This window comes from Artemia franciscana, chromosome 4 (genome assembly GCF_032884065.1).
Source record: "Artemia franciscana chromosome 4, ASM3288406v1, whole genome shotgun sequence".
Lineage (NCBI taxonomy): Eukaryota > Metazoa > Arthropoda > Branchiopoda > Anostraca > Artemiidae > Artemia > Artemia franciscana.
Window position 1 is genome coordinate 282,421 of NC_088866.1, and position 26,259 is coordinate 308,679.

Genomic DNA, 26,259 nt, shown 5'->3' on the forward strand with positions numbered 1-26,259 from the left:
AAGTCAAAATAAAAGTCAAGTATGAATATCGGCTAAAGCTCAAGCGATTTACAGGCTATAAGAGTATACTCTAAAAGGAACACTAACCAAGAAGTGGTTTTACAGATTATGCAACCTTGCCCTTAACCAGTCTGAAACACTGAAATCAGTTTGTCGGAATGTCATCAGAAATTCTCTAAGAAAACAAGAATATGCAAAACATGTAAAACAGGTCAATTGCTTTAATGTACCGGAATACTTGAAATAACTACGTAATTTAGCGCAACACACATACCAACAATATATTCCTTTTCACAAGGGATCCCATCTAGCCCATGCAGGGAGGGGGTTCCCGCTGTCTCCAATCACCTTCCAAATAATATCTATTCATTGCCTCAGCTCAGTCCAGTCTTCTCAGCCAATTTTATTTTTCACTATTTTTTTTTTCTATAGCGATCCCCTCACATAAGGTCATATATATATATATATATATATATATATATATATATATATATATATATATATATATATATATATATATATATATATATATATATATATATATATATATATATATATATATATATATATATATATATTTTAAGAAGTTGAAGCTCAGAAAAAGCTTGAAAGAACTTCAGAAACGTTAGTGAATCCACATAAAAAGTATTTGATTGAAATTTACAGGTTCAAATACACTTCTCCTTCTTAAAAAATTTGGAAATGAAAATTTAATACTTTAGCCATACCATTGATTTCCTTTTTTGTGGCAAGGGGGATGGGGGGGGGCACTAAGCATCTCAGGGCTTATTTGAAAGTCAATGCTTATATCCGTGTGTTTCTTTATTGTAAATTAAATAAAAAAAACAAGTTTTTTCAACTGAAAGTAAGGAGTGACATAAAAACTTAAAACGCACAGAAATTACTTCGTATATGAAAGAGGCTGCTTCCTCATCAACGCCCCGCTCTTTACGCTAAAGTCTAACTCTTTCTCTCAATTCTTCTTTCTAAAACAGTAAAAAACTTTAGCGTAAAGAGCGGGGCGTTGATGAGGAAGCAGCCTCTTTCATATACGAAGTAATTTCTGTGCGTTTTAAGTTTTTATGTCACTCCTTACTTTCAGTTGAAAAAAATTGTTTTTTTTATTTAATTTCTGAACGTTTTTGAATCAATGCATGTTTTGATTTTGGCTCTCCGCAGAGGAATAATCAAAACGAAATTTGCATATTTTTTTTTTTGGCTCAATGGCTTTCTCATAATTTTGATCGAATGATTTTGAGAAAAAAAGAGCGGGGGACGAAGCCTAGTTGCCCCCCGATTTTTTGGTTAATTAAAAAGAAAACTAGAGCTTTTAATTTTTTACGAATCTTTTTATTGGTAAAAAATTTACGTAACTTATAAATTAGCTTACGTAAAGAACTTTTGTATTCTCATGTTTTTATTACATATATGAGGGGATTCGCCCCATCGTCAGTACCTCGCTCTTTACACTAAAGCTTAAATTTTATCCCAATTCATTAAGAATGACCCCCTGAATCACAAAAGCCGTAGAATAAGTAGTTGAAATTACCGAAAATACTTTAGCGTAAAGAGCGAGGTATTAGAAGGAGGTGAGCCCCTCATATGGGTAATAATTTCTGTTTGTTTTAAGTTTTATTGCTGTTCCTTACTTCCAGCTGAAAAAGCTTTTTCACTTTTATTTTTTAATTGTTTTTTTTTTTAAATAATGCTAGTAAATCCTGCTCTCCCTTCATGGAAATTTTCTTCTCCCATTACAAATTCTCGAAGGAAAGTTCCCCCAGCATATCCCCCTCTTCTCAACCCCTCCCCCAAACCAAAAAATCCTCCTGAAAACGCCTGTATACTTCCCAATAACCATTACTATATGTAAGCACAGGTCAAAGTTTGTAACTTGTTGCCCCTCCCACGGGGACTGTGGGGGAGTACGTCGTCCCCAAAGACATAGTTATAAGGTTTTTCGACTACGCTGAATAAAATGGCTATCTCAGAATGTTGATCCGTTGACTTTGGGAAAATAATTAGCGTGGGAGGGGGCCTAGGTGCCCTCCAATTTTTTTGGTCACTTAAAAAGGGCACTAGAACTTTTCATTTCCGTTAGAATGAGCCCTCTTGCAACATTCTAGGACAACTGGGTCGATACGATCACCCCTGGGAAAAAAACAACAAAAAAAAAACAAAAAAACAAATAAACACGCATCCGTGATCTGCCTTCTGGCAAAAAATGCAAAATTCCACATTTTTGTAGATAGGAGCTCGAAACTTCTACAGTAGGGTTCTCTGATACGCTGAATCTGATGGTGTGGTTTTCGTTAAGATTCTATGACTTCTAGGGGGCGTGTCCCCCTATTTTCTAAAATAACGCAAATTTTCTCAGGCTCGTAACTTTTGATGGGTAAGACTAAACTTGATGAAACTTATATATATAAAACCAGCATTAAAATGCGATTCTTTTGATGTAGCTATTGGTATCAAAATTCCATTTTTTAGAGTTTTGGTTACTATTGAGCCGGGTCGCTCCTTACTACAGTTCGTTACCACGAACTGTTTGATTTGTATTGATAGCAGTAAATGAAATATAAGGATTAAAGAAAAACATTTTTAGCATTATTTAGGAAATTAATGTTTTGCATAAGATTAAGTTAACATAAAATTAATGTTAAGTTAATTGTTGCCCATCAAAAGTTACGAGCCAAAAGAAAAATTTTTACCGTAAGAAAGATTAAGGATACGTGACTTTTTTTATGCATGATCGTATCGAACCAACAGTTCTAGAAAACGAAGAGAGGGCTCATATAAGCAGAAATAAAAAGTTTTAGTGCCTTTTTTATATTACCAAAAAGATTGAAGGGCAACTACCCCTCCCATGTCGTTAATAATTTATGAGACCAAACTGGCTAACCACGACAAAATGAAAAAGAAGAAAAATAAAACATGAAACACGATGAGAACAACTCATCTCATAAAGACGTGTGACCCTTCCATCCCTACACCGTTGCTTTGAGAGGATTTCTTTTAATTTAATGTTAGTTTCGATTTTTTTTTCATTTTGTCCTTAGGACTTTTATCCGTATTTTTTACTCTTTATTTACTTTTGTGCACTGAGGACGGTTCACGGTTCACTGAGTTTTTGTGCACCGCGCTCTGGTCGACAGAAATATCTGTATATCTTTGTTCTTTTTCGCTGTCTGGAATAATCCTCGTTTTTTCTTCTTTACAAAAATTTGTCGTTCATTTCATTTCATTTCAAAAGGGTGGCAAATCTTTTGACAAGCATCATATTAGATGCTATGCAATCTATTACAAATACAATAAAACATGAAAGATATGACACAATAGGCTTCTGTTATATTAACAACTTTTACATGACTCAACAAATGCAACTTCTTTGCCAAGTTTTAAAAAAAAATTAGAAAAATTGTTAGACTGATTTATATTTGTTTTATTTTTATCTTTTTTTGCTTCGAATTTTCTTCTTTTATCTATTGCTTTTATGGTCAAGTCGCTTTACGTAGGTGTACTATTTTTAGAATAATCTATGTTTGTTTCTTTTGTGTGTGTTTTAAATTGTCTTTCTCATCTATTTCTTTCTTTTTTTATTGTCAACAGACTTTAAGCAAGTCTGTTTATTTAAAAAACAAAAGAAATGTTAGATATTAGAAGTTTACTGACACCTAAAACATTTTTATAGAGAATTAAATTATAAAGAATTGTCAAGATTTTAGACAAGTAACTTTTTTTTATATATTGTTTTAAACCGGTTATAACGGTTTATTACCAGATCCATAGCATGTTATATTCTGGTGAGAGAATATGCAATTACTAGACGAGCCACAGCAATAATGATTATGTAATTGCGTGCTGTATTTTGCCCTCTGACCCTCTACAGGTTGATGGGTGTTTTATGTTTAAAATTAGCTCGTCTCCGTTTTCAAATTTTATGTCGTAAAATAATTAAAATTAAAGTCTTTCTGAAATAAGCCTGAATTTAAATAATAAATACAAACCCTAAAACAATGGGGAGCAGCGAAAAGACCTACTGACCAGGGTTACCGCCAAAGGCGTTTCAATTTCTGTTCCAGGGGTGGGGGGAGCAACAAAGTTTAAAAAAGTGGCTAAAAAATTAATTAGATGCACCTCCAAGTTTTTATGAGTCAGACAAAAATTTCGGGGAGGGGGGTTAAACCTGGAACCCCCTATGGGAGTGCCCTCTGACACTCTACAGGTTCATGAGTGTTTCATGTTTAAAATTAGCTCGCCTCCGTTTTAAAATTTTCCATAATTAAAATTAAATTAAAATTAAATTCCATAATAATAATTAAAATTAAAGTTTTTCTGAAATAAGCGTGGATTTAAAATAATAAACACAAACCCTAAAACAATTGGCAACAGTGAAAGGACCTACTGACTAGGGCTGCCACCAAAGGCGTGTCTAGGAATTTTGCTCGGGGGGGGACAAAAAACTTTGAAAAACTATAAAATAAAACTGTTTATATGCACTTCCACGTTTTTACGAGTCAAACGAAAATTTCGGGGGAGGGGGTTAAACCTAGTACACTTCTGGGACGGCCTTAGTTGTCACCCCTACCCGTGTGCTCCTACAACTCAAACCATTGATTGGAATCGGGTCGATTTAAATAAGATTGGATTAAATGTCTTTAAACGAAATGAGAGTTGAGTTACAGGTTGAATTAAAGGGGGGTCGACATTGCGTTATTGCATGCTGCATTTCACCCAAGACCCTCAACTGGTTGATGCGTGCTTGATGTCCAAAATCAGCTCGTCTTTCTTCTCGTTTTCCTTTGGAACATAACTAAAGGAGGGACTTCTTGAAATTCTTCTGGATTAAAAGAAAAATAAATTGAAACCGCAAACAATAGGAAAAGGTGAAGGGATATGCTGACAATTTCCTCCCCATTTTTCCCAAGGTGTCCCTCAAGAAGACCTCGCGAGAGAAATCTCAGTCCTGAGTTTGGGGCCTGGAAGAAGGTATACACAATATACACATCAAAAAATACTCTCAAAAAGTATGTTAACTATATATTTTACTGTAATCTAAATGTCTTCCTACACTCTATAATTCAATAGCTAGCAATGCCATGCCAGTACTATTTACGCCGCATAAACCTGAACCAGAATAAAAAAGAGAGGAAAGTGATGCCTTCTCAAAATTCGTGCCTCCAAGGAAATAATGAGCATTCACTGGTCATAGAAGAGGATGAACTAGTCTATCCAAGAAATGAAGCAACAGCCTCTAGTGACTGAAAAGCATCAGGGTTAGACGGTGGAGTTATCTGGGACATGCCCACCGTAGGGACGACCGCAAACTCCCAAAGGCTGCTGTACTTAGAAAACCACCCTGAGGTCGTAACCGGGGATACCCCAAAAAATACTGCACCGGACCTACAAGAGAGATTTACGGAGCATGCACAATTCTGATCAGCCAGAATGTACGTCACTGCAGCAGTAAACCTCAAACATGATTTGAGGCTCCTCTTCGATGCCCTAGGGGTGGGGGGGGAGGTTGGAGACACTGGTGGCCAAAAATCTCAAGGTAAGGGCCTTATGAACACTGACATACTATTTTTGGAATTGAAACGCCATGAACATACCAAGAGTTCTTCAGACACCACCAGTCGACACAGTAGGGCTTGAAAAACACTAAATATTTTTGAAAAGGGACACGTGGACAAAGAGACACTGAACAGGATAGATTGCGAAGTTCACAGGCATCACCAATTGAAGTGACAGCTATTAATTCAAATTAACAAATAAAAAGTGTTTTTATTCCCCCCCCCCCTCCCAAAAAAACAAAGCATACGCTCTTGTCACTGATGTCACCTGTCTTCAAAGATGGTTCTAGGCATTCACCTTAAAGGGAGAGGGCCAAAAGCTGGGGGGAAGCATTGGAGACCTTGGAGGTTGGGACATTGGATGAACAAGGGATGTCGTATCATTGCTTAAAATGTATACAACTATATTAATTTCAACTTTATGCATACCCCAATACTAAACAATATTTTCAAAAGACAAATCATTTATTCATATTTTTTCTCCTAAAGTTGTATTTTGTTCCTGAGCTTTATTGTAGACTGTATTCTGTGTTGCTATGGCCTGCAGGCTTTTTTTGCAATAAATCTTATCTTATAATTGCCATGACTGGAATATAGTATCATAATAACTGGACATTGCTTTTATTCAATGAAGATCGAATATTTTCTGATCATACTCAGACAGGAATATTATGCAAATGAGGTAAGCGTCGTAGATCTGTCTGTAAGTAGGCCAATGACCTAAATATAAGCAATCTTTAGAGCTCAAATAATGATGTATTCATGGGATTTATTAATGCTATACTACTGAAATCTCCTTCCAAGGAAATTTTTGCCGAGAATTCCCTCCCCCTCCTCCTCGGGAAGTTGATCCTGTTAAAGGTTCTTCCATGGATAATTTCTCCGTAGAAAATTATCCTATGAAGAAATTCACTTGTGGAAATCCCCCACTATGAAAAAATCCCCTAGAAAATGCCAACCCAACTGAAAAATTATCCTGGAAAATTTTCCAGGAACAGTTCCACATGCAAAATTGAGATGGCAAAGAGATAGTATGACAAATAAAAAAAGTTTCGCAAATAAATTCTGTCAAATTCTCTTAGCGCAAGTTTCCCAATGCAAGTCCGCCCCCAGAAACTTCCCTACCAACGGGTAATCATTCCCGTGGAAAACTATCCCTCCCACACATAAAAATGTTAGTATACTTCCCAGTAAAGTGGTATATGTATACAATGGACAAATCTCCCAACTTACAGTTCTTTCCCCAGAGGCTGTGGAGGGTCATAGTGTCCCCAAAGGTATAGTTGCTAGACCTTTCATTGATGCTGACAGAAATGCCTATCTCAAAATATTTTATTAGATGACGTTAGGGAAAAGGGGCGTGGGAGGGAGATTGGTTACTATCAAATCTTTTTTTTTATTAAAAAACGACAATAGACCTTTTAATTTTCCGTTCAAATCATCCCACTTCCATTTATTGATGGTGATTTGTGGTAGTTTCAAGCTTGGAAAATTATTTGAATTTATCTTTACTCATTTTTGGCTTAATGAGGTTCTTTACTATTCTTTGACAAACTTGTTTTGCGATTTTTTTTATTAATTTCTGTTCATTTTTATTGACGTGGCCTTTTTCGTAGAATTTTTTTTTTATATCTTCTCGTTTGTTTTTCTATTAGACTCCATCGTTTCTACTTCGAAGATTATTTCTGATCATTTTTGGTTTAATAAGGCTCTTTACTTTTCTTAAAAAAAAACTTGTCCGTATGTTTCCCATCAGCAAACACTATCTGTAAGTAATTAAATAAAAAAAAAAAAATACAGTTTCAGTTTAACTGAAATTAAGGAGCAACATCAAACCTTAAAACGAATTGAAATTATTACCTATATGAAAGGGATTGCCTCCAACTCAAGACCCTACTCTTTACGCTAAAGTTTTTTAAATAGAATTTCAAAACAAAGCTTATCGTTCAAACAGTTCGTGGTAACGAACTGTCGTAAGGAGCGACCCGGCTCAATAGTAAACGACACTCTAAAAAACGGAATTTTGATGCTAAAAGATACATCAAAAGAATCGGATTTTCATGCTGATTTTAAATATATGTTTCATCAAATTTAGTCTTTGTCATCAAAAGTTACGAGCCTGAGAAAATTTGCCTTATTTTGGAAAATAGGGGGAAACTCCCCCTAAAAGTCATAGAATCTTAACGAAAATCACACCATCACATTCCGCGTATCAGAGAACCCTATAGCAAAAATTTCAAGCTCCTATCTACAAAAATGTGGAATTTCGTATTTTTTGCCAGAAGACAGATCACGGGTGCGTGTTTATTTGTTTTTTTTTGTTTTTTTTGTCTTTTTTCCCGGAGGTCATGTGGGAGAATCTTTCCTTGGAGGAATATGTCATGGGGGAAGAGAAACTCAATGAAAAGGGCGCGGGATTTTCTAGCATTACTATAAAAAAAAAACAATGAAAAAATAAACATGAAAAAGTTTTTTCAATTGGAAGTAAGGAGTAGCATTCAAACTTAAAACGAACAGAGATTATTACGCATATGAGGGGTTCTAGAAATAATTTAGCACAAAGAGCGAGGTATTTAGGAGGAGATAAATACCTTGCTCTTTATGCTAAAGTATTTTTAGTAATTTCAACTATTTATTCTGAGGCCTCTCTGATTCAGGGGTCATTCTTAAAGAATAGGGACAAAACTTACGATTTAGCGTAAAGAGCGAGGTATTAACGAGGGTACAAACCCCCTCATATACATAATAAAAATATAAGAATATAAAGTTTGTTACGTAAGTTAATTCTTAAGTTACGTATATTTTTTACTAATAAAAACGTTCGTTAAAAAATTAAAAGTTCTAGTTGCCTTTTTAAGTAACCGAAAAATCGGAGGGCAACCAGGCCTCCTTCCCACCTCTTATTTCTCAAAATCGTCTGATCAAAACATTTAGCCAAAAAAGAATTAATATGCAAATTTCACTTTAATAATTTATGTGCGGAGAGCCAAAATCAAACATGCATTAATTCAAAAACGTTCAGAAATTTAATAAAAAAAAAACTAGTTTTTTGAACTGAAAGTAAGGAGCGACATTAAAACTTAAAACGAACAAAAATTACTCCGTATATGAAATGGGTTGTCCCCTCCGCAATCCCTCGCTCTTTACGCTAAAGTTTGACTCTTTGCCACAGCTCTACTTTTTAAAACAATTAAAACCTTAGTGTAAAGAGCGAGGGATTGCGGAGGGGACAACCCATTTCATATACGGAGTAATTTCTGTTCGTTTTAAGTTTTAATGTCGCTCCTTACTTTCAGCTAAAAAAAAACTAGTTTTTTTCATTTAATCTAGTTAAACGGCCATTGTGTTTCAGGAATCTTTCTTAAATGATTAGGAAAAAAGAAAACTTTAGCGTAAAGAGCAAGGTCTTGTGGAAAGGAGAACTTCTTTCATATACGTAATAATTTCTGTTTGTTTTAAGTTTTATTGTTGCTCCTTACTCTCAGTTGAAAGGCTATTTTTTAAATTTAATTTCTGATCGCTTTTAAATAGTACCGATAAATCAGGTTCTCTCTCCATGAAAAATGTCCGGTACTTGTGTATTATACGCCACTTGCTCAAGTTTACTATGTGTAAAACTCGAGAACACACCGGTTTCTTCGTTAGTTTCTCCGTTAGTTTAGCAACAAATTTGGGCTATATATTTGCATGTAGGGGGGAGGGAGAATAGCTGGTATGCATGCAAGGTGTGTTCGGTACAATTATTCTCTATATTATGAGGTAAGAATTGTTGTCTGGCTTCAAACTGTCCGAATACTATACCCCACCCCCTTATACCTTTATGTGGAAATATATAGCCCAAATTATCTGTTTCTCATCTATTCTGTAACTTATCTTTGTCTTTTCTCGTACTGAGCTGAAAGAAAAAGCATCAACTTGATTGAGTGGTGTATAATACACAAATACCATAATTCCTTCCCCCTAAGGAAAAAAGCAAAAATAAAACTCAAATAAAATTCTCAATTTTGGAAAGCCTTATTTTCCACGGGGGGGGGGGGGGCTATTTTCCGGGGGAGTATTTTCCGCGAGGGGGAGTATTTTCCACAGGGAGAAGGGTATTTCCCAGGGGAGTAAACACCGGCCACCTTCAAAAATAATTTGAAAAGGTACATTTTTGGGCCCTCTTTCAAAACTCCGAATACTCCTTCCAGAAACAGATTTCTAAGAAAATATATTACTTATTGACAGGGGCAACAATTGGGGGACGGGGTACAGATTAGTCCTATGGGTTTTGAAAGACACCTTTTTATATAAAAACTGAAAAAATAAAAAAAATTAAAAATTTCCCCTCCTACATTCTGAAAAAACTGTTTTTTACCCCCCTCCTATGTTCTGAAAAAACCTATTTTTTACAAACAAAAAATTTAAGAAAAATCATTTCCCCCTCATACACTTTCCTGATTTAGCGTCCCCTGTTTATTGGCATCCACTAATCCACAGGTCCATATGGGCTTACCCGTAAAACAAATAAAACGTTTTCAAGGAATATATCTAGTATAAATTAGTATAAAACTAGTGCATATCTAGAATTGACGCTTATGCCACTAGATATGTTACGCTTGCGCTATATTATATATCTTCACAGTAGGCATTACATACTTGTTGCCACAAGAGCCGAACGTCCACCAGACAGTGCGTGCACCACTTGTTGTACACGGTTTTTAATTGGCAACTCACGAACTTGGGCAGTGTCTGTTAGTTGTCCACCCTCATGGGCAACTAAGAGACTGCAAAAATAAACTAATATGCAAAAAATCAATAAAAATGCAAAAAATCTACAAAATGATAATTATTTTATGCATCGTGAAACATTGTTTATTAGTCATAGAACGGAAATGGTGATGACCCATAGCCAGTATGTCTAGATGTAAGCGCACCAGAGCTGACAACAAAAAAACACTTAAAAAAGTAATAATACAGCTAGTAGTAGATTAAGAAGGATAACATATAAATTTTACACACCGAAATTACAATCTATTAATTTCTTATAGCAAGTTCCTTTTTCTTACGGCTGCCATTTTACACGGTGGTAACAAACTGTCGGCATATTCTTCCTGGTTTAACGTTTGTAACTGGCAGGTTCAAAGTAGACAGGGCCTTAGCAGGAACGTACAGGCCCCGAATAGAAAAAAAAAAGAAAGAGAAAGAAACAAAAAACAATATGTAATTGATGCTGCTGTGTGGTTGAGCACCACAGAAGCTAAATAGAGTAACTTCAATGAAAACATTGAAGCAACATGTTTATTCTTTCTTTTTTATTTCTTAGTTTTAGATTTTACTTAGATTTTATATTATGTTACATTTATCTTTGTTCTTAGCGTTGAAGACGCCTTGTTTTATACCGGCAAAATATCCACGTCGTTTTAGTTTGTCGTTTCCTTCTACTGGCCGTAATCCTGATGGTTTCTATCATCTTGAGATTTTTTTTCCTCCCATTTGTTTTTGTTACCGCTGGCCAGTTTGGCTTTAGATCTTTCTTCCTTTCTGCCAACAGCACTGCAATATCTGGAGAGACAAACTTAACCCCACCTTTCACTCTACTCCATCTTTTTAGCACCCGATTGGTTCTTATGTGTGAAGTAGTAAACCAGGAAAAAAGATAATTTCTTGAATCAAGACTGTTTTTTTACAAGTAAGCTTTCTTTTTCTCTGTAGTTTGTAGCCAACAAATGTGGCTTCCTTTTTATATCAGGTGCGTAAAATTAGCCTAGGTAGGCTTTGTGTAGAAGGACCTGCAATTTTTTTACCCAGGCCCAAACTCGGGGTGGGAGGAGGGATTTGACTTCTCTAGAGTTTTCCCTCGTCCCCCCTAGATTTCGAAAAAAAAGAAAAAAACAAATTACCCCCTAGATTTAAAAAATACGCTGAAGTAAACAAAATACTCTTATTTAAAAGAAAGAGTATTGTAAAAAAAAATTTCAGATGGAAAAAAATACTCCGATGAAGTAAATATACCTCCAAAAATGGACTGTTGCAAACTCAAGGAATGCTAAGTTACAATGCACATATTTTAAAGAAGAGCGCAAAACTCGAAATGATTTTCAGATTTATTGAAGGGTTTTTAGGTTTCGAGAGATAGTCTAGAAATGATGAATTACATTATTAAAACCCTTAATTTTTACAAGTGATAAGAAGAAGAATTAAGAGTTTTGGATAACTCCTAAAAAAAAAGAGGGGGGAATACCAGTTTCACAACAATCGTGACACAACACATTTAAAATTATGTCAACAAAATAAGATCTACATGATAATAACAAGTGCTCTTAAAAAATTATTTCTCGCATTAAGACCCAGCAACCAGAAAGTACGCTGGGGGGGGAATCCTCACGGCCTACCCCTCAAAGAAAGTATTCTTGAATTTCTGGGCACTTTTTATTCAATTGTCACATATTAATTATTCTTTGTTATCTGGACCCCCCGGAAAAAAATACCAGTGTCACAACAATCGTGAAACAGAACGTTTTGAAATAATGTCAACAAAATACGACCTGTAGGCTAAAAATAATTGCTCTTAAACAATTGTTTTGTACACGAGGAACCCGCAACCAGAAACCTATGCAGAAAGGAGGGGTCCTCAAAGCCTGCACTTCAAAAAAAATCTAAATTTTCTTGCATTTCTGGGTACTTTTTATGTAATTTGCCAGATAAGATCTGTTCTTTGTTATTGACCCCCCCCCCCAAAAGAAAAACCTTATCATACCTTCGAAAAACATGCTTGTGTACATGCCTGTCCGTGACCCCATCGTATTCAAAATAAATACAGTTTAACTTAAGTTTTATTGAGAGCATGCTATACAAAATATATATATATATATATATATATATATATATATATATATATATATATATATATATATATATATATATATATATATATATATATATATATATATATATATATATATATATATTATATATATATATATATATATATATATATATATATTGTACTGAAAGTTGAGGGTAAGGGTATAGAGGGAAGAGGTTGAGGGACAGGGGTGATCCTATATTAGTTTTGTTTGCTTTATATTATAATTCTGCTCTAGTACGTACAATTATAATTTAATTCTCTTAAATTTCCATTAACCTACTTTTTATTTTTCAATGCAAGCACCTTTTTTCTAAGGTCGCTATATTGACCAGTGTGAACAGACCATATATATGTTCTTCCTGGTTGATTATTTAATAGTCAAATAAAATGCTATTTGCTTTTAAACATAAATAAATGACAAGTATGTATATTTTAAACCTACGCAGGCAACCATTAATTTTCCGTAATGGACTCCCAAAAATACAAAACAAACAATTCTAAAGCATAAGACCATTGTCATGGACATGCGGAACAAGGTATGACTGTCTAAGTCAAGGGTAGAGCCTCTCTTGATATGAATCAGTTTCAATATTTGAGCCCTTGGTTATACAAATAAATAAAAAAAAAGCTGGGCAATAATTTTGAATTTTAATGTATTCTTGGTTTTTCTTCTATTTGTTTTAAGGAATTACTAAATAAATTTTGCTAGAACAAATCTCTTTTAAAGACACAGATTTTTTTTTGCAGTTTTCAGTGTTTCAAGATTTTAAAATAGGCGTTAGAATAATTTCATCAGCGTCACCAAGGGACGGGGGGGGGGGAAGACTTGACTCAATTCTCATGTTGATTTGGCGCCAGTGTGAAGAGAGGGCAATTGCCTATATCCCCCCTCTCCCTAGGTCATGAAAATACCATTTTTTGCAGATTCATTGAAAAATTCCTTTTTTTTGTATTTTCAACCAAAAAAAACTGAAAGCATCTCCTTCCCCCCCATATTTTGAAAACAAATTTCCCTACTAGATATTTCTATATTGGCAAATGTAGAATAGCTCATAAACAACAAATACAGCACAAACAAGCTTTCATTTCATTCCACTCACATTATATAGACTCAATAGCAATAGGTGGTTGAAAATATTGAATTTTACAGGGTCTTTCTTTTTACCCACTCAAGAATTCTAATAGTGGACAAGCAATAAATGGACCAATTTAACAAGTGCAACTGTCTATGGCAGGATGAGGTTAATAATGGAATGGACCCGGGGGAATTGAAAGGGGGGCAGGGTAGAACAGCTCAGACTCGTTTTCAATTCTTATATTACCTGTGGCTTGGTACTTGACATCATTACCGTTACCTATCTGAAGGTTTACCTTTGTATGCTGGAGAATGACAAAATGGGGGAGTGAGAGGGGTAGTATGGTAGAGGGCTAATCAAGGGTAAGAATTTCTGTTTGGAGGGGAGGGGTTTGAGAACGCTTGCATTTAAATCATAATTTATGAGAGATGTAGACAACTGGACAGTGTAGGGCTTATTAAATAAACTTTACACGCATTAGGTTTCCAATTCTATATCAGATGGAACCAATCTATCATATATAGCAGGGGCGAAATATGGCACACGAATGGCAAGAAAAGGTTGGGTTTTTTATGGGGGTATAGTTGGTGATGGAGTAAAACCGGTATATATAAAGCATTGAAATTAGAAATGTGAAAACAAAAGAAAACAAAAGACAACTAATATTAAAATGTAAAAGTAGATTAAAGTCAAATAAACAAAAAAAAATAAATGAATAAAAGTAAATAAAAACAAATTAAAAAAAAGACATTATAAAGATTCCCAAGCACCGCTGAGCAGCTTGTTGTGTTCTGTAAATAGAATACATAAAATAAAATGAGATGAAAAACTCACCCAATCATCATATCTGGCATGGGAGGTGGACAGTACAGAGAGCTGTGGCAGACCATCCAATCACACCAGACCTAGAATAAAGAACATCAGAATAAAGTGTGATTATCGAATAAATGAAAATCATAAGTGTCATAAAAACGCAACTCAGTATTAATCCGCAAATAACATAGCCGACTCAGAAATAGCTTTGTCGAAGCTTATTTTGAAGCATAACCGATAGATTAATTTACCAAACAAAATTTAATTTACCAATAATTAGATTCTTTTATTTTCACGAAACTAGTAAAAAAAAGAATAAAAAATCAATTAAATAAACATATCCCCTACTAGAAGGTCGAACCACCTGTGCGCTGTAGCTCAATTAATTAATTAAATTACATCGTCAACAACACAATAACGAAGAAAATTTTTGCAAAGCCATAATAATAACAAATAGACAGATCTATTAACAAATGAACTAACATCATTTTTATACAATTCTAATAAAGGGGGGGGGGGTAATGCCAGAATTGCCTCTTATTCAATTGGATTATCTGTCTTGGCTTTTTCTACAATTAGCCATGACTTGATGCCCAAAACTAGTCGATTTGAACTCAAAATGACTTGTCTTAGAAAAGTCTTCAGACACTGTCTTAGAAAACAAAGTTCGAAGTAGGTAACATGTGACTTCTGTTCAGTGTTCAAGAAGCGATCAATCCTGTTCAGTGTTTAATCTTCATCATTTGTTTGCTTAACGTTACCGAACGTTGTGGTGTTTCTTTTTTCTCTGTCTTTCTATTGTAATCTGTCTTTATTTACTATGCATTGTTTATGATCGGTGATCAGTCCTGTGACTTCTGTTCAGTGTTCAAGAAGTGATCAGTCCTGTTCAGTGTTTAATCTTTATCATTTGCTTGGTTAAAGTTACCGAGCGTTGTAATGTTTCTTTTTTCTCTGTCTCTCTATTGTACTCCGTCTTTATTGACTGTGTATTGTTTGTGATCGGTGACCAGTCCTGTGACTTCTGCTCAGTGTTAAAGAAGTGATCAATCCTGTTCAGTGTTTAATCTTTATCATTTATTTGCTTAAAGTTACCGAACGTTGTGATGTTTCTTTTTTCTCTGTCTCTCTATTGTACTCCGTCTTTATTTACTGTGTATTGTTTGTGATCGGTGATCAGTCCTGTGACTTCTGTTCAGTGTTCAAGAAGCGATCAATCCTGTTCAGTGTTTAATCTTTATCATTTATTTGCTTAAAGTTACCGAACGTTGTGATGTTTCTTTTTTCTCTGTCTCTCTATTGTACTCCGTCTTTATTTACTGTGTATTGTTTGTGATCGGTGATCAGTCCTGTGACTTCTGTTCAGTGTTCAAGAAGCGATCAATCCTGTTCAGTGTTTAATCTTCATCATTTGTTTGCTTAACGTTACCGAACGTTGTGGTGTTTCTTTTTTCTCTGTCTCTCTATTGTACTCTGTCTTTATTTACTATGCATTGTTTGTGATCGGTGATCAGTCCTGTGACTTCTGTTCAGTGTTCAAGAAGTGATCAGTCCTGTTCAGTGTTTAATCTTTATCATTTGCTTGGTTAAAGTTACCGAGCGTTGTAATGTTTCTTTTTTCTCTGTCTCTCTATTGTACTCCGTCTTTATTGACTGTGTATTGTTTGTGATCGGTGACCAGTCCTGTGACTTCTGCTCAGTGTTAAAGAAGTGATCAATCCTGTTCAGTGTTTAATCTTTATCATTTATTTGCTTAAAGTTACCGAACGTTGTGATGTTTCTTTTTTCTCTATCTCTCTATTGTACTACATCTTTATTTACTGTGTATTGTTTGTGATCGGTGATCAGTCCTGTGACTTCTGCTCAGTGTTCAAGAAGCGATCAATCCTGTTCAGTGTTTAATCTTTACCGTTTATTTACTTAACGTTACCGAACGTTGTGATGTTTCTTTTTTCTCTGTCTCTCTATTGTACTCCGTTTTATTTACTGTGTATTGTTTGATGGGTTGGAAGTAAAAAATGTTTACCAAAAAATGTTACAAAAATGTTTAAAACAGACTTTACGTCTAACATAGTTTCTAAAATATGTCTTTCCATAATATAATATACAAAGATTAATTTCAAATTTTTTTCATAAGAAGCTATATATTTTTAACATTCAAATATCGCTAACGTTAAACATCCAGTTAAAACTAACGTTCGAACATCGTTAACGTTAAACACCAAGTTAAACATAATGTTTAGGCATCGTTCACGTTAAGCCTCATGTTAAACATAACGTTTAAGCGTCGTTAATGTTAAAAATCCTGTTAAACATAACTCTCAAAACTCGTTAATGTTAAACAACCTCTTAAACATAACGTTCAAACATCGTTAACTTTAAACATCCTGTTCAAAATAAACGCTCAATCGATTGGCTCAGTCCACTTTCCTATGTCTTATTTTGGTGTTCTGGATAATTAAGAGTTTTAAGTCTTTTAATTGTTGTTATTTTTCAAATTTATCCTCACTCCTCTAATGCTTGAACAGTTGGAACTTTGAATTGTTAAAATCAAAATTCTTTTTTCTTATTCTGAAGTCAGTCTCATTAGCTTCAATTAGCTTCTTAACCTTGATTCACATTATGATTTTGTTGTCTTGATGGTGATGCCATGGGAAATAAAAGAGCCCCTGTTCCAAATACACATCGTTTTCAGTGAAGCGCAATAACACTCTAGTCATTAGTGTTTAGTAGGTTTTTAGGAGAGATAATTTTTTCTGATTTTGAAGGTTAGTCAAAACCCTACTTTAACTCAGACCTACAATCACAACTCGTGATTTTATTTTGTTATTGTTAACATGATGACAAATAAATTTAACCAGCTCTAAATAAAATAGTTTTCAGTAAAGCACAAATGGTGCTCTGGTCTTAAGAGAATTTAAGTTTCCAGAGATTTATTTGAGACGTGCCGTTCATATTTGTGATATATTTTATCTGTTATCTTTGATTGGCCTTGTGACTTTCTTTTGGTTACTGTTGGTGTTATGATAAATAAAAAAAAATCTATTCAACATCCAAATCATTTTAACTGTTGAAGCGTAAAGACTGATCTAGTGTTTAGGGGGCTAGTAGGGTTTTAAGGGGTTAATTTTTTCTTATTTTGAAATCCAGTCATAAACCTGTGATATCTCAAAAGTTTTGTTTATGACACGCCGCTCATATTTACGATAGTTTTTTAACCTTGATTGACGTTACGATTTTGACTTGCTGTTGTGGACGTCATGTTGTTAAAAAAATCACTATGCTCAAAATACAAATTGTTTTCAATAAAATACAAAGGATGGTAAGGTCTTAGAGGGTTTAAAGGGGTTAATTCCTTCTTATTTTGAAGGTCAGTCAAAAATCTGTGATAGATGACAAGTAACCAACACTCAACTCGAAATAAAATTGTTTTCAGTAAATCACAAATGACAGTCTGGTCATTAGAGGGTTTAACAGAGTTGAAGTGTATTAACTCTTACTTATTTCAAAGGCTAGCCAAAAACGTGTGATAGCTCACCAGTTTTATGTCTGATGAACGTGAAAACTTTTGTTGGTTAATCGTGATTGCCATTTCGGTTTATTTTGTTGTTGTGACATTATGACCAATAATAAAACACCCAGGACAAGTTCCAAACAGTTTTCAGTAAAGCGAAAATGGTGCCCTGGTCTTTAGAGGGTCGAATATCCCCTCTCCCAGCCAAAATAATACGCACTAACAGAATACTATAAAACTTAAAGATAAAATAACACGCTGTTGTTTCTTCTAATTTGTTTTTTCGAAAGACCATTTATTTTCTTTGACCTTTCTTCCAAAATCAAACATTTGAGGAGAGGTTCATTTGAGTTAAAAAGATTAGTTTATGAAACTAAAGAGGCGCTTCACAAAAAAAAAAAAAAAAAATTACCAAGAAGCCCGATATCGGGCCTCCATAGGAAAAGTATATACTTATTATTACTAAAGACATTATGGTGATGTTTGAAGATTTTTTATATATCTGTAGTACAGATGTATAAAACGAAGAGAAACATATCCCTAAATTTCTTGAGAGATAACCAACCAAAAACTATTAGATAGGTATATAAAGGGTCTCATAAGCCGTAGCCTCTCAGCCAGTGATTCCTTAGCAGTCTACGAAAGATTGGCCTCTCAGATAGCCGTTTCTTAGAAGCCTATAAAAAATTCGCCTCTCAGGCAGTGGTTTCCTAGCAGAGGACGAAAGATTTACCTCTCAGGTAGTGGTTCCTAAGCAGCCTACAAAAAATTGGCCTCTAAGGTAGCTGTTTCTTAGCAGCCGACAAAAATTGGCTTATCAGTGGTTTCTTAGCAGTCTGCGAAAGATTCGCCTCTCAGGCAGTGTTTTTTTTTTAACAGCCTAGGAAAGGTTGGCCTCTCAGGTAGCCGTTTCTTAGCAGCCTACAAAAAATTATCTTCTTAGGCAGTGGTTCTTATGAAGCCTACGAAATACTGGCCTCTAAGATAGTCGTTTTTTAGCAGCCTACAAAACATTCGCCTCTCAGGCAGTGGTTTCCTAGCCGACGGCAAAAGATTCGCCTCTCAGTCAGTGATTCTTAAGCAGCCTATAAAAGATGGGCCTCTCATGTAGCTGTTTCTTAGCAGCCTACAAAAAATTGGTTTCTCAGTCAGTGGTTTCTTAGCAGCCTACGGAAGATTCGTCTCTTAGGCAGTAGTTTTTCAGCAGCCGACAAAAGATTCACCACTCAGGTAGCCCGTTCTTAGCAGCCTACAAAAAAATTGTCGCTCGGTCAGTGGTTCCTAAGCAGCCTACGAAAGATTAGCCTCGCAGCCCCATTAACCACACTTTTAGGAATCACACTCCCCATACTGAGAAGATAATTACGAATGAAAAAACCACAGTTCGCAATTATCATCCGTAATCTCCTGAATTGATTCTGATTTTACACACGGCAATCCTGACACTGTGGCACGGTTAAAAACATTACAAAACAATCGAAAAATAAGAGAAACAAATACTTTTCGTTTACATTTTTGTTTATGCTATCAGTATTTAGCTTTCGTATATCTAAATCAATAGAGGATACTAATTACTCGAACAATGGAGATGAATTGTTATTCTTAGCATTAGAGAGTAGGGCCTCCATGCCTTAGCCTCAGATTATGTGGCTCATCAATTAAGATATAGCCAAAGCTCAGTATGTTAAAAGTTAATCCAGATGGACTTTTTCCAAACCTGTTTGTTTTATTTTGTATTTTTAAGTTTATGTTTTTATTTTAGTTGCTTTTTTATTTTTATAATTTTATTTGATTTTCATTTTACAATTTCAGTTTGCGTTAAATAAGTTTTTATAATGCAATTTTATACTATTTTAGACTTTTATTTTATTTATTAATTCTGTTTGTATTGTTTCTTATTTATTTTTTATTCTTTTATTGCTAAATTTAGTATTTTTTTTAAGTGGATTTTTTACATAATTTTATTTTATTTGTTTCATTTAAGTTTTTTTTGTACAGAGTCTCGGCTCCCTCCAAAAAATTCAAGAATAGGGCCAATAACCAGCCATTTTGAAGCCAGCGCGTAATAGGAAGACGGCAACATTTGCTGTCTAGAACCGTATCATCTCTCACCCCCTACCCCACGATTTGTCAACAAAATTTGGAATGAACTTCAGAAACGCCATGGACTTGAGCACCCGTCACAAGTTCATTACCAACACGAAATAAAAACCGGCTCATCTTGAATGAGCCTGTGAATGAATTGTCATTCACAGGGTCATGAATGACCCTTGAATTGTCAGTTGAATGACCCTTGAATGAATTGTCATCAGATTGTGGAAGGAAGTCCCTTCAATATATCAAAAAATTGTGGAATAGACTGAAATATACAGTGAACTAAAAAAAAAAAACAAGAATGAAGACAGAACCCCATCGACTTGTCAGTGAATTATGGAATAGATTTCGAACACACTACGAGCCTGAAAACTTACTACAAACCTGTTTAAGTTCAGAATAAAGACAGCCACCCTAGACCTGTCAAGGATTTGTGGGCTAAACTTTTAATATGCTAACTTGAGAACCAATCACAAACCCGGAATAGAAATAGAAATAGACGGAATAGAAACAGAAAATTCTGAAGTGGGCTCTTAAATAAAGCCCGTAAAATATCTGGAATAGATTCCACCTTAAAAACCAGTAAATTATGGAATGGACCTCAAGCGCGTTGTACATTAGAAAACTCGTCATAAATCCATTAAAAGCCCGTGGTAGAGACACACCCACCTGTTTTTTCAGAAAATTAAGGGGAGTTTCTCACCGTTATCGCAGCAAGTAATGTATTTTCTTCATTTTGTCGAATCTCATTGTTTTCCTGAATTGATAGGATACTTAGGAACCTTACGACGAGAATACGAAACATTTCTAGAGATACATTCAAAGCGTTCTCTTGAATAGCGGATCTATACTCGGGTTGATTTTTGTCGACACCTGAAATAATGAATTTTATCGTTTAGTATATCTTATTATTAAATACAAAATAGATGGTATTGTTTCAAAATGAATAAGATATTACACTTTCAAAATGTGATTGTTTCTAGATATTATTTTTTGTAGAGCATAGAAAAGCGAGGAGAGGAATAGCGAGAGAGCATAAGGGATGAGAAGAGTAAAAGAGAGGAAGAGGCAGAAAGGGAGTGAAAAGGGTAATAAGAAGGTAGGGGAAAAGGAAAAGAGAGAGAGAGGGAGAGAGAGAGAGAGAGAGGGAGAGAGAGAGAGAAAGAGAGAATTGAAATTATCTTCTGCAGTTATTGCAGATTTTCTCTTCACTTTATATAGTATTTTGTGATTGTACTAAGAATAACATAAGAACAAGATGTTGGACAGAAATGATATTTTTATAAAGACAGTGACTTAAATCAATTTTAAACAAAGATTTTGGCTAGGTATCCAACAGTCGTTAACAGCGACGAATAAAAAAAAAAAGTAAAATACAACTTAAAATTCGTTTCTTTTACCCACAAGTAGGCTACAATATTATTCAAGAAAGAATGCAAAAAACATATTATGTTTATTATGTTATAAACATAATACTATGTTTGTCGGCCCCCAGTATATTCCAAATCTACTTAAAATTTCTTTACACTAAATTTCTTTGATTACTTTACTTATTTCTACATAAAATTTCTTTAATCACTGAAACAATGACTGCTGAAAGATAGTTTTACAGAGTTGAAGAGAGTTTGGAATTCGAAAAACAAATTGGAATTTGAAAAAAAGTTCTTCTTGAAAAATAAACACCGTGATATCCAGCAACCAAAACAAATTTTAAACAAAACAAATATTATTTTATCTTTGATTTTTACCAACTTTTTATTAGGCAATAGTTCGCTATATACTTACTGATAACTATGTGCTAACATTTATCTACTCTTTGTTTATTGAAATAAACCTTGATAAAGAGTTACCTTAAACATATTTTTTAAAATTATGTAACTAGATCTGATACGTTTTTACTAATACTAATGGTGAAAGCAGACCGCAACATTGAACCGTCTAAAGCCAACTATCTACGCAAGACCCTTCCCCCCGCCCCATTCTCAACCACTTCCATTTCCACTTGAATATTAGGGGTGTCTTATAAGAGAAGAGGGAGGACGCCTCCCTCCCTCCACAATATTTTCAGAGGTAATTTAAGCTTGTGGAAATAAATGACGTAAAGTCAATGAAAAAAAAAATCAGTCTCAGTAGATAAAAAAAAAAATGAAGTAATTTTAACAGTAATATCCCCAAATTAGTCAGTAAAAACGACTGGCAAGTCAGCAAAATCCGACCCAAGGCAAATCCAAAATCCATGGCAGGAGGTGAACAACGATGTTTGAATACATAGGGAGGAGGAGTGTGCACATACTTAAATTACTAGAAAGGATAGAATTTTGTAATAAATACTCTCCTTATTTATTAATTAATATAATTAAAATTGAGATTTTTTTTTTTACAATATATGAGGAAAACAAAAACATCATTTGAGCCTAGATACATCAATTAGGCCAAATATGATGGGACACATCCAGAAAATGTTGGGAATAACATATTACCCCAAACCCCACTTCCCTTCATTTACATTGAGCACTCAGTAGCGACTGGATAGGGATTGAGTTCGCCTACGTTAACCATAGGTAGTTTGGAGCTGCTGTGGTTTGTTAGTAGTAGTAAATGTGACCAAACCATTTTCAAGTTCATCTTGTTATAGGCCTACACAGTGGAATCCAGACAATTGTGCTTTGGTATAAATAGTAATGCATCTCTCACCTTTGAGTTGTGTATTGTCGATTGAAAACATGTTTAATGCTAGCATTTGTAAAATTCTATCCAGGGTTATTGGCATCGGGTTGGAGTTAACTACCACCTCAAATTCTTTCAGCATCATGAGGGCACCTTCTCGAAATGTCTCCATACTAAAAAAAAAAAAAAATAAAGAAATTTGTAACAAAGAACAGAAAGAGTAAGAAGCATAAAAGCTAGAGATATAAAACAAGGCTAGAGTTGCCAATAATAATATTCAAGAACAAAATGTTTTAAGATACAAAAAAAGGAAAAGAGGAATAATATCAGAGGCAAACAAAAGGAAAAAAGGAATAACGACAAACCGGAATATTTATGTACTGAAAAAAATTGGAGTAAAGCTCTAAGAAAAGTAATGAAATTATTAGAAGATGACAGGCCAAAGTCTTGGAAATTGGATGGTTAAAAACCCTTGCCCGTCTTTTTATTAAGTGGCATATTTTACTACATCAAGAACTCTTAAACTTAACTGTTATTTACAAAAAAGAATTGTGAAGACCCTTGAAAGGGTATGCAGTTTTCCCAGACTCATTATTTTCTTTCTATTTAAAAAGATATTTCACCTCTCTATTAGACCCTTTTTTAAGGATTCTAAAATTAACATCGGTTCAAGCTTAAAAGCCTTAGGTGCTCATTAAGCTTTCGTTATTAACTCAAATTCCTTGCACACTTTCATTGATATATCTTGCTCTTTCTTCTTAATACTTTCCACTTTTTTTCGTTATTTTTTTCTTTTTGTGTATATATATATATATATATATATATATATATATATATATATACTACTACTACTACTACTAAGAACTTACTGCAGCACCAAGCTGGGTAAGGCCAACACAGCTAAGCACAATCCTCCTCCAGCCTAATCTATTCGAAGCCTCTCTCTTTACACCCTCCCAGGAAGCTCCCATTTTCTTTAAATATTTATTTATGACATCATCCCACCCCAGACGAGGACGACCTGCTTTCCGTGTAGCCCCAGACGGTTGACCAAAAAGGACAATCTTCGGCAATCTGTCATCCTTCATCTACAAAACGCGGCCTAGCCATCTCAACCTTTCTTCTATTATAGCCCTAGAAAGCGGGATTGAACCATATTTTTCGTACAACCTGCTGTTTGAAATACAGTCAGTCAGCCGTGTACCCAGAACAATCCTTAGGCAACTTCTCTGGAAAACATCTGGTAAATTTTCATCCGTTTTTCAGAGCGCCCATGCTTGAGAGCCATATTTGACCACTGTCATCACTGTAGCTTCCAAAATTCTAATCTTGGTTTGCAGACTTATCTTTTTATTCTTCCAAACTTTTTTTAACTGTGAAAAAACACCCTGAGCCTTAGCTATTCTACTTTTAACATCTTCAGTGCTCCCACCGTCTTTACTAATAATACTACCAAAGTAAGTGAAGCTACCCACCTGATCAATCAGGTTTAAATCAATATATCAGGTAATATATATATATATATATATATATATATATATATATATATATATATATATATATATATATATATATATATATATATATATATATATATATATATATATATATATATATATATATATATATATATATATATATATATATATATATATATATACATATATATACATATATATATATATATATATATATATATATATATATATATATATATATATATATATATATATATATATATATATATATATATATATATATATATATATATATATATATATATATATATATATATATATATATATATATATATATATATATATATATATATATATATATATATATATATATATATATATATATATATATATATGTATATATATGTATATATATATATATATATATATATATATATATATATATATATATATATATATATATATATATATTATACATATTATTTGAAGTTTATAATTGTAGGAAATTAAGACTGTCTAACTGAGCAATGTAAGGAATAACTTTCTAGTGATACTGAACGACTTTCTAATAATGTCTAAGGAAACCTTCTAATTTATTTAATTCAAATAAAACCTCTTTTTTTATATTGGAGATATTAGACCACAAGTTTCCTGCGGAGCATTGCAAGCAAGGTCATAGCCATCCTGGCTCCGCAGAACTAAGGTAAGATATGATAAAGCAATTTTCCCCTAGTAGCAAAGGAAACTAATGAAATTTTTTCATTTGGTACTATCCTCTCTTTACTCATGTTTATTAATTTTCCCACTTTCTACTTTTGTTATACTCCTGTCATTCCTTTTCTTCCTCAAATTTAAAGTGCAGATTTTATTATTTTTTTTTTTTAAAGCTGGCAATGGGTGTTTCTTTTTCTTTTCATCATTATAGCTTTCGGATAACTCCAACTTTTCATTTCAAGCTCCCCTTATTAAACATCTCTTCTCGTAAAAAATAAGTCCCTTACACCTCAACTTTCCTGCCTAGTATCACAAACAATTCTCTTGTCATCCCCACTGCACGGTTAGATATTGTAAAACTAATGAAGCAATTTCTGGAATTTTGTAATGTTTCCTTCTCAAAGACCCCATTGTACACTAATACCCAGAAACCAGATAAGAAAAAATGCCGTGGTTCCTTACGGAGAGTGGAGCCATTAAATATTTACTCTTCGCAGCCTATGCACCACAGAAATATTAAATTATTAAATATTAAATATTATATTAATATTATATTATTATATAATATTACATAATCTTATATAATATTATTATATATATTATTATATAATATTATATAATTATACATAATAATATTATATAATTTTATATTAATGTTATAAATGGTATATTATATTAAATATTAATTAGTATTAAAATTAATTAATTAGCCTATGCAGCACAGAAATATTAAATTACGAGTAAAAAAGTACGTTGGAACTGCGATTTTTAGTTAAACATTCCTCAAATTCCTCAACAACATTCTAAACATTTAGAATGTTTATAAACAAATATTAGTAAGGGTTTAGTCAAATTGGCGTCTAAAAGCCTGTTTTTCGCCTTATTAGAGGTTCAGCCAAAACAGTTTCCAGTTGATGCAAAAATACTTATCGCGGTTCGGATCTCCAGAGCTGGACTTCCAGAGAATTTCCACGGAGGAGAAATTACTGGTTTAATCGTACCTTCAATAAAAAAAAAAAAAAAAACGTGGGTTCTTCACTAGGTTCTCACTAGGTTCTTTGACAATAAAGCTAAAAAATACGGCACTGGACTATACAGTCCCTTCCGGTGGTGCTGATCCCTATTTCAAGACCTTCAGCCAAGAAAGTAAGGGGGGGCAGCCATCCTGTACTGTTTACCTTCACCATATTTCTCCATTTAGAGCTGGGAAGACTGCAGCTAAGCTTACTAATTCACACCATTGATCTTAAACTCCGGTCCTAACGGATAAGCTATTTCAGGTTTAGTGTACTAACATCAATAATGCCTAAATAACAAACTTGCAAACTTTTAGTGGTTGGCCACTTCTGAAGGAAACATGTTAACACATTGAATATAGTAAAATCAGATTCCTTAGTTTATGCTCTTTCCAAACATCGTGGTTGTTTTGATACACCTTACCAATTCTCCTTTTATTTATTTTACATATCTCCTTTAGACATGC

General features: G+C 33.9%; 1 protein-coding gene across 2 annotated transcripts in view; it reads right to left on the reverse strand.

Moving 5' to 3' along the window:
* The window catches only part of LOC136025818 (telomerase-binding protein EST1A-like), a 254,787-nt gene that overhangs the window by 122,275 nt on the left and 106,253 nt on the right, over window positions 1-26,259 (reverse strand). For both annotated transcript variants that reach the window (XM_065701809.1, XM_065701808.1), the window contains exons 15-17: window positions 22,612-22,757; window positions 20,621-20,790; window positions 14,331-14,401 (exon numbers count right to left, since the gene is read on the reverse strand). In XM_065701809.1, coding sequence (XP_065557881.1) covers window positions 14,331-14,401; window positions 20,621-20,790; window positions 22,612-22,757 — 387 coding nt within the window. The remainder of the gene's footprint in view (window positions 1-14,330; window positions 14,402-20,620; window positions 20,791-22,611; window positions 22,758-26,259) is intronic.